Source organism: Propithecus coquereli, unplaced genomic scaffold, assembly GCF_000956105.1.
Source record: "Propithecus coquereli isolate 6110/MARCELLA unplaced genomic scaffold, Pcoq_1.0 Scaffold241, whole genome shotgun sequence".
Lineage (NCBI taxonomy): Eukaryota > Metazoa > Chordata > Mammalia > Primates > Indriidae > Propithecus > Propithecus coquereli.
The window spans coordinates 1,821,904-1,835,236 of NW_012147964.1; the positions used below are offsets into that span (position 1 = coordinate 1,821,904).

The 13,333-nt window shown below is 62.2% G+C and overlaps 1 protein-coding gene across 4 annotated transcripts in view; it reads right to left on the reverse strand.

The window, feature by feature from the left end:
* KDM4B (lysine (K)-specific demethylase 4B) overlaps positions 1 to 13,333 on the reverse strand; it is a 167,831-nt gene that overhangs the window by 45,510 nt on the left and 108,988 nt on the right. For all 4 annotated transcript variants that reach the window (XM_012646297.1, XM_012646295.1, XM_012646294.1 and 1 more), the window contains 2 exons: positions 10,518 to 10,621; positions 5,552 to 5,689 (listed from right to left, as the gene is read on the reverse strand). In XM_012646297.1, coding sequence (XP_012501751.1) covers positions 5,552 to 5,689; positions 10,518 to 10,621 — 242 coding nt within the window. The remainder of the gene's footprint in view (positions 1 to 5,551; positions 5,690 to 10,517; positions 10,622 to 13,333) is intronic.

Here is a 13,333-nt window from a genome sequence, read left to right on the forward strand (position 1 = left end):
CCTCCCTCCCCTAAAGAGCCACACTCCTCAACTATCACCAGAGGAGCTCGCTGTTTAAAAATAAAAGTTAGAAAAAGACAGAAACGTACTGAGAAGTTAGTGCCTGTTTTTAAGGTATCCGCAAATCCACCACATCGCGCTAGTGTCAGCCAATATTTGGGCAAATCTTCCCCCTATTTTGGGGACCACAAGCCCCTACAAAAATGGGGTTACATATTCACAGTCCGCAGCCGATTTTCTCACTTGAAGTGCTGTGCCCGTCCCTCCACGCCCACAAACACGGAGCAGACTCCACGGCCGTGAGATAGTCCGTGGGTCCGACCCACCTCTGGTCGTAGATACGCCCTCACCACTGCTGTAACCGACGAGGCAGCAGATGCCCCCGTACCTGAAACCGCCAGGGGGCACTTGTCCCAGGGGAAGCTCTGCCTGCAGCAGACACACACATTTAACCGACGGCAGATGGCCTGCTGGAAAGGTGGGCCCAGGAGGTCCCCCCAACCCCTCGGCAGCCCACCCATGGGTCTGGGGTCCTCACCCTGGGGGTCCCAGGCCTCCCGACTCCAAACACCTTTCCCAGTCTCGCAAGCAAAATAACCACCTCGTTGGTGCTGATCTGCCACCTACGTACTGCGCTCTGGTGTTTGGGACGCAGGACAGCCCTGGCTTGGCGAACACGACATCTTCCCTGACCCCTCACAGCCTCTGTGATGCTTCTTTGTATTGCCTGGGCAACTCTTTCGCCCGTTTTTTATCGAATGATGCTTCCAGATCCGCTAAGAACTGATCTGGAGTGGTAGGACTTTTTCGGACAATTTTTCAGATTCATGGAAACGCCACATAACTCACCAAGTGTACGATTCAGCAGCTTTAGTACATCCAGAGAGCTGCCACATTTAGACCCTTCCCATCACCCGAAAAGGAGGCTCCATCCCCACTAGCCGTCATGCCCTGGCCCCTCCCCGGCCCCGGTGACCGCAGTCCAGGCAGGAGTGCTGGGCTTGGGCACGTCTGGCTGGCGGAACCTCGTGCCAGAGGAAATGAAACCTTGGACTCCCACCCTGACAACGGTGGGCCCTGAGGGTGGCTGCCACCCCTCGGACACTCAGGGCCTGCCCGGTGGGGGCGCCCATCCCCCCGCCCCAGGAGCAGGTGCTGCCTCCACGCACAGGAGGACTGGGTCTCCCCCCACAGCACGTTGGTAAGAGCCTCCAGTTCCCCAGGGAGAAAGCAGCCTCAATCTCTCTCAGCATTTAGTTCCTGCAAGAGGAACGACTCCTACAGAGGAGACTTAACCCCGCACCGTGCCGAGGCCTGGATCCCACACCCCTCCCGTCAGCCCAGCTCCCCGCCCACCCACGGGACAAAGTGTGTGACATTAACGGAACCCACAGCCCCCGAAACCGGGGTCCGTCCCCGAGGTGGGGGCTCTGTCTAGTGAGACGGCCTGCTGGGGTTCGAGACCTCACTGCCATGTGCGTAAGGGACTTCCAGCACCAGGCTGCTGACCACGGCGGAGCGCGGTTGCTTGTGGGTTGGGGACGCGGCACACGGATGGGCAGTCGCAGACCCAGTGCTCTAGCCGTGGGGCCTTGGCAGGAGACGAGGAAGGAATCGGGAAACCTGAGCTATGAAGCCGCCAGGGACACCAATTGTTCCAGCTGCGCTGCGCACCCCACCGCCCGGACGCACGGACGAGATGTGAAAGTGCCACTAGGCCAGCGGGTCTCACTGGAGCTGGTCCTGTCTCCAGGGGACACTGGGGGGTGTCTGGGGACCTTTGTGGTTGTCTCAACTGGGGGTCACCCACCAGGCGGGGCGCAGGTGTCATGGGGCTGAGTGGGGAGTGGAGGCATGACTGCAGCCACCTGGCCTTCCTCCCGCCCTCTGTGGCGCGCTGACGGTGCCGCCCGCTGCGCGACGGGTACTGAGGGTTAATCCCCGAAGGGTGACCCAGAAAGGAAAACGCCCACGGGAGTGAATGCCATCTCCCAGCCGGCAATGGCCTCGGAGTGCAGGTGGGCATTTGCAGATGGGCAGTGGGACGAGGCTGGTGAGGCTTGGGCGGGCGCCAGCCCTGCTGCGGCAGAGGGCGGAGGTGGAAGAGCGCCTCGCCACCTCCTTCGTGTGTGGACGGGCTCGGGCAGCTCCGCCCGGGGGGCTCTGGCCCGAGGCTGTAAATCTGGGCGAGTTCCGCTGCAGGGAAATCGTATTTCTCTGGGATTTTACAGCCAGGAGGAGCCCTGGAGACCATCTGGCCCGCGGGGCAGACCTGCACCCACCATAGGGCAGTCAGGGACGCTCTGCAGGTGGCTGGCAGCAGTGTTACAGCGCTTGGCCCGGCCAGGCCTGCTGGGAGGCCCCAGCTATGGGGGGGCCCATCCGGAACCCCGGAGGGAGCTGCTCTGACTCGGGGGTGGAGGTGAGGGGTTGAGGGCCACACTGCTAGCAGAGCAGCCCTATGCCAGCAGGGCCCGGGGCTGGGGGAGGAAGGAGGCGGCCGTCCTGCAGGCGGCCCTGAGGCTGATCGGCCCACCTAGCTGGCAGAGAAGCCCACCCTGGGTTTGCTAGACCAGGGGCAAAAGAATTCCCCTGTATGGGCCAAATAGCAAATGTTTTTGGGTTTTCGGGCCAGCTAGTCTCTGTGAAAACCACTCACCTCTGTCACCGCAGGGCAAACGTGGCCATAGTCAACAGTCAGTGAACAGGCACAACCGTGTACCAAGGAAACTCAGTTATGGGCTGAAACTCGAGGTTCATGTAACTGTCACAGGCCACATAATCTTCTTTTGATTGTCCCCAACCCTTTAAAGATGCAAACCCCAGGCTCAGCTTGCAGACGGCAGGGAGACAGGCAGCCGCCAGATCTGTCCCCCGGTCCCCACTGTGTGAGCCCCGAGTATGGACAGCTGAAATCCACATGGGCCGGCCACGTGCAGGAGTGCGGCTTCTCACCCGTGACTCCCAAGCACAGAGAGGATGACAGGGAAGGGACAACGCGGTGGGGGGCGGGCTCCGGGAGCCTGAAGGAGAACAAACCGACAAGCCGACACGCCTCTCTGCGAGTCCAGGAAGCCGGAATCCTCCCTGGCTCCCCTCCGACGAACGCGCTCAAACACAGCGGCCCAGAACGCGAGTGGGACGGGGCGCTCAGGCCCGCAGGAGGCAGGCAGGAGCCGGAGAGTCCGGGACAAGCCCTGGAGCCCCGTCTGGCCTGAGCAGCGTCCCTACCTTGATGACTCCTGCTCTGAGGGCTCCTCAGTGTGTCACCTGTGAGGTGTGACGCTCTGACAGCCTCTCCAGCCTGGACCACTTTGGGGAGCAGCAGACCCTGCCCCGACAAGAAGCCCAAGTGCCACTGACATTCTAGGACGGCCACGGAGACCTCGTGGCTGGCGACACTCCAGGCCAGGCCTGACCACACCGGGGCAGCCTGAGCAGGGGCCAGGGCGGCCGGGGGGGCTCCGACAGGGAGCCCGGCACCTGGACGCCCGCCCGGACCCCCGGCTTGGTCCGAGGGCTGAGCGCCACTTGTTCCGTAATTTCGCGCTACGCCGCCTGACAATGTAAGCGTGGCGGCCGGATCTAACGCTGCACTTCCCAAATGTCACTTGTTTGTGAACACATGGCTGAACCCCAAACTGCTTTTAATATCTGGGCAGTCCCCGCCGCCCCACCGCAGCTTCGGCTCTGAGAGCACCTCCAGGGCAAGCCCGAGGCCAGGGCGCACGTCTCCCTCTGCCGCCGGGCTGGTCACCCACGGTGGCCCCGAGATCTTCCTTCAGAGCAGAGAGAAAATCCCGACTCGCGGCTCTCTTCTCGGCTAAGCCCAGAGCTTCCCTACACACAGCCACGATCTCTGAATCGAGTCCCTGGGGCATCCCGCGAGTCGTCCTCGCTACACCGCCCGTTTCCTTTCCAAACCACACGGAACGGCGGAGGCAGAGAAACAAATAACTAGGAGATAAAGGCTGGCCAAGCTCTGCAGACCAGCGGGGCCCAGGAGAGATGTATCGCAAGCCACCTACGCACTTTCCGTTCTTCTAGCGGCCACGCTGAGAAAGTTCAAAAAAACTAAAAAAGGTGAAATTCATCTTAATATTTTGTTTAAACTGATACACCCAAAAATAGGGGTGTATATAATCAACACGAACAGACCACAAGCGAGGGATTCTGTGGTTTGCACTCACTGCTCCGTGCCACCCGGCCACATCCCGAGGCCTCGTCTGTAAAGGTGTGACATCTAGAAAATGCTGGGTGCATCGGACAACTCGGGGTCTGGCCCTGTGACCTCTCCCATCACCCCTGCCCCCATGTCTGGACCTGGTGAAACTCCTGTTTGCCCCAGTCCCGGCCCTGGAAGAACCAGAGGGCTCTGCACTTGGGGGGCTGGGGAGAAGCACCCGTTTTCCGCAGCCCAGCGGAGGGGACGCTCCTGTTCCGTGGCACCATAGGAGCCACGTGGTCCCTGGGCCCGTCTCCGCAGGGGACAGAGAAGGCCAGGAAGAGCTGGGCTGTCCAGTGTCGCCCAGAAGAGCAGCCGTGCGCCAGGGCCAAACGGCCTGCGGGAGAACGCACGGCCTTACTCGGGGGGTGGTGGGGACAGGCACCCAGAGGCCTACAGGCACAGTCCTGGGAGGAAACTGTCCCCGTCCCCGTGCAGGCAACTAGGGAAGGGCAGGTTCCAACACCCCCCCCTGAGGCCTGGGGTTCACAGCCTGTCCAGTCCACGTCCCCTGCCGTCTGGACCTCCAAGGCCAGCCTGGGCCCAAAGGGCGCCGAGCGACGCAGAGACCGAGAGGGCCTCACGCGCCCCACACGGCTGGGAACCGCGTGCACACAGACGGCACGCAGAGTCAGGAGGAATTGGAGAGCAAGCACTCGGCTCAGGAGGCCAAGCTGTCGCCCAACAATCAGTCTTCCGACACCAGCAATGGCAAGTCACCAGGAAAGAAATCAAATGCGTCTCCCAGCTTTCCGTAACACCCAGGGACCACCACGGCAGCAGGACGCTCTCAAGCAACAGAGAGCTTGGTGGTGGGGGACACTGACTCGGCCCCCACACCACTGGGAATGCCCCGGCAGGGAAGCAGGAGACGGACGGAGCCAGGGGAAGGACGAAGGCAGACGCCAAACGGCTCTCAGAGGAGAAGGGTCCATGAACACCCATCCTGGGACTGGACGCGGACAGAGTACGCCCGTGGGCTCAGCCAGGACGGGGAGACGATGGTGCTGGCCGGGTAGAGTCCCCACCCAAGATGGGAGCCGCCCAGCTGAGCCCACCCAAGCCCCACGCCGGGTAGAGCACACCGGAGACGGCCCGAGGCCACCGTGCCCCGCCTGACCCGTGCGCCTCCTCCCATCCTCTCCACTCCCCAAGGCAAGGAGTGTTTTGGGCACACGCTCCCTGCGGATCCGGAAGCGGACCCTGGTCCAGAGTTCGGGCCCCGACGGAGAATGAACGGCCGAGGCACAAGCCCTGGGCCACGCAGGCAGGGAAGGGCCACCTCCCGCCCTGCCCGGGCCCTTTCGCGCAGTCTGCGGCTCTGACCTGAGTGGCCACTTTGCCGTAATCGATCCACCGCAGCGTGGCAAAATTGGTAGATTCCGCACAGTTGAAGCCGTGATTGAAGCCAGCGTGGTAGCCGTAGGGAAACGTGATCATAAACTCCCCGGCCTCCTGCGTGATCTGCGGAGAAAAAGGCGGACAAGTGAGGGGCGGCGGCCACTGGGAGCCACCACAGGGCACAGCAGGGGACGTGGGCTCCAGGACTTCCCAGCAGGTGCCAGGGAGCCCAACCTTGCGAGCCAACGGAGCTGTGCCAAGTCAAAGGTGGTTCTTTCCAGGTAACTCTGCGGGCTCCAGCCCAGCTTCCCACGTGGCCGGGGAAGGACGTGTGGTGCACGGTCAGTCCACAGCTCTGCCCCGGCACCCGCTCGCCCAGACCCAGCGGGACCCCAGCCCCGCCCCGGGTAACACAGCATCGTCTGGGTGGGCGCACGTGGAGACACTGCTGGATTCCGTAGCTTCCGGCACTTCTGCTGGACGTCTGCGGTGAGCAAAGACGGGTCCTGCTCTGGAGGCGGCTGAGTGAGGCTCGCGGCCACCGTGACGTGGTCCCACATAGCTGTGGGGGTGGGTATTGGTGGCAGCTGCAGAGCCCTCCAAGGACAAGACGGGGGCATGTGCGTGGGACAGCATCTTGCCTTGCAGGAGGAAGGAAGGAACAGCTTCACGCACAGAACATGCCAGGGTGGCCTACGCCACGCTGCCACCCCACACACAGTCTCTCCGCCCTATCCCAAGAAGGGGGTCTACGGAGGTCGAGAGAGACCGAGAAACAGCCACGTGCCACGACGTCACCGACCAGAGCTCTGCCGTTTCCACACCCGATTCCAACGGTCTGGCCAGTAAGACTCTGAGCGGGTCTCTGAAACAGAGACCCCTCCCCAAACCAAGGCGCTGGGGTGTGTGTGACAAGGTTAGGGGCTCACGATGACCCCAGACCTGAGGCTTCCAGAATGCTGTTCCGGAAGGTCTGGAACACTGAAACGCTGTCCCCAAAGGTCTGGAAGGAATGGGGGGGCTGCAGCCTCATCCCCTGGCACCTGCGGGGAGGGGACACCCAGAGGAGCACACTGAGCACCCCCTGCCCCCGCTCTGCTGCTGGCCGCCAAGCCTTTCGATAAAGCGCTGCCAAACACGACAAGTAACAGCAGTGATCGTTTCCGCCTTCTGTGCCCGGGACTCGGGCCAAGTGCTTCTTGGAGGTGCGGCCGTGGGTCCCATTCACAGATGTGGAAACTGAGGCTCACAGAGTGGAAATGACTCTCCTGGAAGTCAGGTGGATGTCTCTGTCTTTATTCACCACGGGGTACGACTCTCGGACTGCACGTTGCTTGGAGTTCTGGACGTCACGTACACACGCCCACGTGTCCACCGCCCCAAGCAGGAACAGAACGTTCCTGGCGCCCTGGGCAGTACCCGGCCCTGCCAGCCCTCTCCAGGCAGCCCCTGCCCGATACGGCGGATACGCTGTCACCGCAGAGCACCGCTCTTCCTGGAGCTTCACAAACACGCAGGTGACGGGGGGCTTTCCCGCGCCTGCGTCTTTCTCGGGGCGTGTTTTTGAGATCGGTGCCTCCTGTCGCCTGGCCCAGTGGTTCGCTCCTGCCCGTGACGGATCAGTATTAGCCATGCAGATATGCTGTCACTTATTTATCCACTCTTGGGGCTCTTGTGAAGAAAGCTGCTAAGAACACTGGTGAACGAATCTCCACGTGGACGTGTGTTTCCGTTCCTCCTGAGCAAACATGCCCACGAGTGGTACTGCCAGGGCAGAGGGCAGGTGTTTACGTTTCCAAGAATCTGCCAAGCGCTTTGCCATGGTGGTCGCGCCGCTTTCGTTCCTGCTGGTCGTGACCGAGCATTCTGGCCACCTCTCCCGGCCTCGCTGGCAGCGTGGTTTTGACCTGAGCCACTCCTGTGGCCGGGCAGTGGCACCTCCCGGTTCCAACTGCCTTTCTCTGACCCCGAGAGACGCCAAACGCCAAATCATGTTGGTTCACTTGTGCGTCTCCTCCGTCCAGTGTGTTCTCGCCTTTCACGCCCATTCTTGGGTCGTTCGTCCTGTGTCCTTGACTTGCAGTTCTCGGGCTCGCTAGTCTTCGTTCATTCCTCCGGAGAGACGAGTGGAAATCTCTGGATTCACTGAACCCACCAACGAGGAGGCAAAACCCTGGTGGGGGCGGGGAAGCAGGGAGCGGCAGGGGGAAGCAAGACTTCTCGAAGCCAGAAGCCAGACACAGCGTCAAAAATCCATCAAAACGGACGCAGCTTGGAGAAAAGCCAGGCCTTAAGAACACTATGGTATTTCTCTTTTCAAATAATTAATTGCACCAATCAAGGGAAGCCAGTGTGCATTAAGTTATGTTTTTAAATTCCCATCCAAGTGACAGCTGCACACAGTGGAACGGAGCGCGTGGCAGGAAAGCGGGGTGGGGAGGAACCCTATGTGTGGCCCCAAGGCCCCGGCCGCCTCCGCCCATGGCCCAGCTTCTCTGGGCTGGCTTCTGCCCGTGCCACTCAGAGCTCCGTGAAACAAGGGGAAATGTAACCTAGGTTCAGGGGTGTTTAAGAAAATGCAGTCACTGATGTTCTTGTCCCGTTTGAGCTGGCCCCAGGACACCCTCCCTCGCTCGTCCTCTAAGGCCAAGTTGGACACTCCCCTGCTCTCCCGCAGGCCTGTCCCCAGCGTGGCAGAGACCTGGCCTGCAGGCACATGCGTGGCACGTGCCGGAGCCGCCAGACTCGACCCTTCTGCAGAACGCAGCCGGGTCTCCAAGATGCCAAGACTGAAACCCTGGACGCAGGGGTGGGCTGGGCGGGTGGCAGCGTGGAGCCGGGCAGGCGCCGACATCAGGGCCTCGTTCACCCGGCATGACCCCTCCCAGGAACCACAGCCCAGAACCAAAGACATCCTCAGAACAAGAAGATCGTGTTCCTGTGAGAAAACCCGCGTCCTCGTGGCTTCATTTCGAGCCCATGGTGTCTGTCCTCCACGTCACTGCCATCAGCATCATTCCGACAATAAATCAGAAGGCGTCTGGGATGATGGACAGGCCAGGCAGCCGCGTAATCAGTGGTGACGGGTCGCAGCCCCACATGCCAGCCACGGAGCATTCAGTTTCTTCTTGAGCTCTTGCAGTATAAATGAGGAAGTCAATGGCAGATTACAGAAATACACACTTTTAATTATTAAAAAGCCCTGCTATTGATCTGCTTTCCCTTCTAGAAGTAAATACCATTACAAAGATTTATAAGAGGAGTACGGGAGTCGCTCGTCTGAAGGCTGCCAGGAATTCTGATGAGGGGACCCACACCGCACTGAGAGGGACATTCATCCGGAGCCCATCGCACCTGAGGCCGGGAGACGCAGGGGCTGCTCTGTGCGGCTGGCGACACCGCTGCCCGGCCCCCCCAGTGCCGCGTGGGGTGTGTGGGGGCGTGGCTGCCCCGACCAGAGCCTCCCCCACCCGACCCCGTGGTCGTGCGCGGCCTCTCAGAGCGCGAACAGCAGCCCCTCTGGGGCCGAGGTGAGTTGCCTTTGGTTCCGGTTCAGCAGTTCTGTACAAACTGCAGTGCAGTATAGACGCTGACCCAGAGTCCGCGCCGGCCAGCTGACCCCTTCCACGGCAACCCCCTCCAGGAAGCACCACTTTGGGGAACGTTCTGGACAAACCAGCCGGAAAATCAGTACTTCTCACTTCCATGAGCAATGCCACGATCTGTCTGCGACTCTGCTTGTGACGAGTAACGTTGAAAACAGAAAACAGAAGGGGGGGAGATGGAAGAACAGAAAACTGCACTTCTCAGAGCAAAATCCTCCGCTGATGAGCGCTGCAGGCGGCTGGCGTCGGCCTCCTGGTCGTGGCCCCGTTAGAGAGCACGGATCCCCGATCCGCGAGCCGACGCTGCCGGCGGTTTGATTGAAATGTCAGAAGCAATTTCCGACTTGCTGACACTTGATGTCAAGAGCTCGGAGCGAGGAGTCTCATCGCAGAATGAGCTCCGGAGTCTGACAAATTGCTCTTCATGGGAAACCTTCAAAACTGGATTCCCTCGAGGGTCCTCCTCTCCTGCCCAGCCCCCGGCGCCGAGGCCCAGAGCCTGCACGGAAGGTTCCAGGCACATGCCTTGCCTGGACCAACCTGGGGACACAGGCCTAGACCTTCTCGTCCACGAGGCTCCCCCACGGGAAGGAACCGCATGGAGCGGACACTCTTGCAGGGCTGGACCCAGAGAGCAGAGCCCGCCCCCCCAGGCCAGGTGCACCCAAGTCCCACTGGGCTGGGGCCTGCAAACCCCAGGTGCAGGGAGGTCCTGCCCACCTCCTGCCCACGGCCCGCCTGCCACAGGGCCAGCAGCTCGTCACCACGCCAGACCCCTCACTCCAGGTCTCCTCCGCCACGGCCTCCGCAAGGACGAGCAGAGCAGCTGCTAGTGCGGCAAACTGAACGAGCGCAATCTCCACGCCGCGGCAGAGGCAGGTATTTCGTCTTTGAACAGCATTCGTTCTCTCAAAGGCCGGCTGACGGGGTGTGGCCTGGCCCAGTGGAACTGGGTTCCCACCTGGGAAAGAGGCCAGGACAGCCTGCTCTGCGGTCTCCAGGGCTCCCTGGCGAGCCGGCCCTGCCCCTCTGCCCACTGCAGACCCTGCAGAGGGGCCTCGGGTGCTGCACCTGGGTGGTGGTTCTGGTTTGGTTTCATTTGGGAGGGGAGGGAAAGCCAAGACCCCCCTCTTACTCCCCGACTCAAGCTCTGCCCTCCGCCAGCCTCTCCCCACTGCAGGAGAGCTGGGGCTAACTGCTGGGCCAACTTAGCCCGCCCTGGGCTTGCTGTTGTTCTAGAACCTTCTTCAGGGTTAAGAAGCCTGTCTCCTGGGGCGTTTGTGGCCCCCTGGGCCTGGGCCCAGACCCTCCCTCCACCACAGGGCCCGAGCCGCGCCTGTACGCACCCGGCTGAAGGGGATCCCGTACTTCTTCAGGATGATGGGCGAGATGAGCGTCATCTTGTGCCGCAGGAAGGCGTCGCAGCCCTGCGAGCTCCCGGGGAAGAAGCCTAGGGCAGAAAGGACATGCCTCAGTCTCACGCCACGGCGGGGAGGACGCCACGCTCTGAGCAGGGTCTTCCTCCCTGAGTGTGGGCTGTGGAAGTGCGGGATTCGGCTGGACCTGCAGGGGGGTCTCGGGGCCCCAGGCCCGCAGCTTGGAGGGAAAGAAACACACGGGTACCACCTCTCGCCATACGTGCTGGGGGGTGGACCACAGAGATGGCTTCCGGCCTTTGCGTGATGTGAGCGAATGCCCGGATGTGTCTGCCCAGCAGTGGGGGGCAGCTGGGAGTCTCCCCGCCACAAGAAGAATCGGGGTTGCCTGTGTGACAGGGTCCTGCCCACGGCACACACCTGGGCCCCCACAGCGCAGGGCACGGCTGCGCACAGACGTCCCCTGAGCTCCCCCTGGACAAAATCGGCTGCACCACCGTCTACGTGAGAGCACAGCCCTGGAAGAAGGCTCGGTGTGGCCCCCCGACGTTCTAGAACCAGGCCAGCCAACGGCGGGGACGGGCGGTGCTCCCCACACGGGCGCTGCCTTCAAGGCCCCCAGCAAGTCTCTCGGGAAGAACCGACGGCAAAGGGTGAGACAGCCCCAGCGGGCTCTGGCTCCGACCCACACCCTGCCGGGAGCACATGCCTCGCTCAGGGCCCCACAGGTGTCCCCGCTGCCACTAGACGGTGAGGAAACTGAGGCCTGGGCCACCATCCCACCCGTGCTTGGCCCCCAGCCATGCTGGGAAACAGCAGAGCGGCCACCACCCCGCCCAACCCTCCACAAGGCCACAGCAAGCGCGGCGGGCCGAGTTTACACTCAGGAACCCGTTCTGCCCCCCGAGCGCGCTCCGTCCCGGACCTGCAGCGGCCACGGCGTGAGCAACTCAGAGCGCCAGCTCCGCTCGCTCCAGAACTTGACTGGCACAGCTCAGGGAAGCTTCCACATCACACAGTAGCCAAAGTTCACGGCAAAGACGCAAGTTTCACAGTTAAAATGAGGTAAGCCCCAGGATTCGTGACGGTGCCTGGCGCATCCCACTCACCCCACCAGGGGCCCAGGGGCAGCGGAGGAGCCCGACACCCTCAGGGCGATGCACACGGTCCCTGCTGCAGAAGGACGTCCCTGACCCAGAAGCCCAGGCTGCTGTCCCAGGCTCAGCCTTGTGCCCCTGGCGTCGGCACCATGGGAGCCAAGGCAGGCGGCGCAGGGCCCTGCGTCCCCCTCTGCCACCCGCTGTGCCCGTGACAACTGCCAGGAAGCTGGCCTGGGCACTGGCACGGCATGGGGGCGCCCCAGGAGGCAGGAGGACGGGGAGAGACGTGGCCTGGGTGGGGCAGACTGGGGCGCGACCAAGCTCCCCTGTGCTAACAGCAGGGCGTTGGGGGCTGGTCGCTCCCTCACAGCTGTGCCTGTGTCCTGGTCCCCAGCCGGCACTGCAAGGTGGCAGAGGGCTGCCATGTGGACGACACAAGGTGTGGTGTGCCATGCTCGTAGCAGACCCATGGGGACCGACCCCGCCCCAGACTGACCCACAGCCGCGGCTGGCTCGAGGACCTTACGGAAGGCCACACAGACCTCAGGCCGCAGTCTCCAGGCCAGCGCACACCCTGGGTGGCTTGCTGGTGTCAGGGTGCACTGGCGTGCAAGAGAGAGTGCAGGCACACGTGTGCGCAGGCACGCGCCAAGGCGGAGAGCGGGGCACAGGCACCCAGCTGCAAAGACACAATGGCGAGCTCTGGAAAGTACGAGGGATCGCCGAATCCAGCAAGTTTTCCCTGCACTAAAAGCATTTCAATTAGAATTACGACTGCCTGCCACCCGGCCCGCCGGCCTCTCCGCAGTTCCTCTTCTTAATGCACAGTTTAAGTGGCGCTCATTAAAGCTCTAATAAAGGCACACATTTTAAGTGATTAGCACCAATAACGTGCCAACACATTAATGCTCTCTCCCTGGGCCCCACAACTCTCCCGGCGAGCCCGTTTGGAGCACGGCTATTCATTTTCCACATTAATCGCAAGCCCGTTCCACCCATCGCCACGACGGGGGCTGCAACGCGTCCCCAACAACGTCTGGATGGGCACCCGGGGGATGGCAGGGACTTGGTTTCCCCAAAGCACCGCCCTTCCCCCAGGCTCTGTGGCCCACAGAGGAGGGCAGGGCCCTAAGGGCTGCAGAGGAACTGGGGCATTTCCCACCACGCAGGCATCAGTGTGTCCAGCCACATCCCGGCCCTCCCCGGATCCCAGCCTGGCTGTCTCTCCGAGTCCCAGGGCTGCTCCGCCCCACTGCGCAGCGACGTAGTAGGTCTGCACTCTCCAAGAATCCACGTGAAAGCACCCAGAGAACTCATCCCTCGCTCGCCGGCTTCGAGCCCTCTGCACGCACCTAGACAGTGGATTGGCCCTCTGGGTCCCAGCCCAACCTCAGGACAGAGCCGGCTGAGCTCCAGGGAGAGGGGACGTGGTGCCGTCCGGGGATAGCGGTGGCCCCGCTGGGCCTGTCTGCTGCCTCTGCAGCGGCTCTCAGCGGCCTTCACTTTTCTTTCCTCCTGGAAAAGGCATATTGAGGGAGGAGGGACCGGGCCGTGGCCAACTGCAACGTCCTGGTCTAGGCCGGGCGTGGTGGCTCATGCCTATAATCACAGCACTCTGGGAAACCGAGGTGGGAGGATTGTGTGAGCTCAGGAGTTCGAGACCAGCCTGAGCAAGAGCAAGACCCC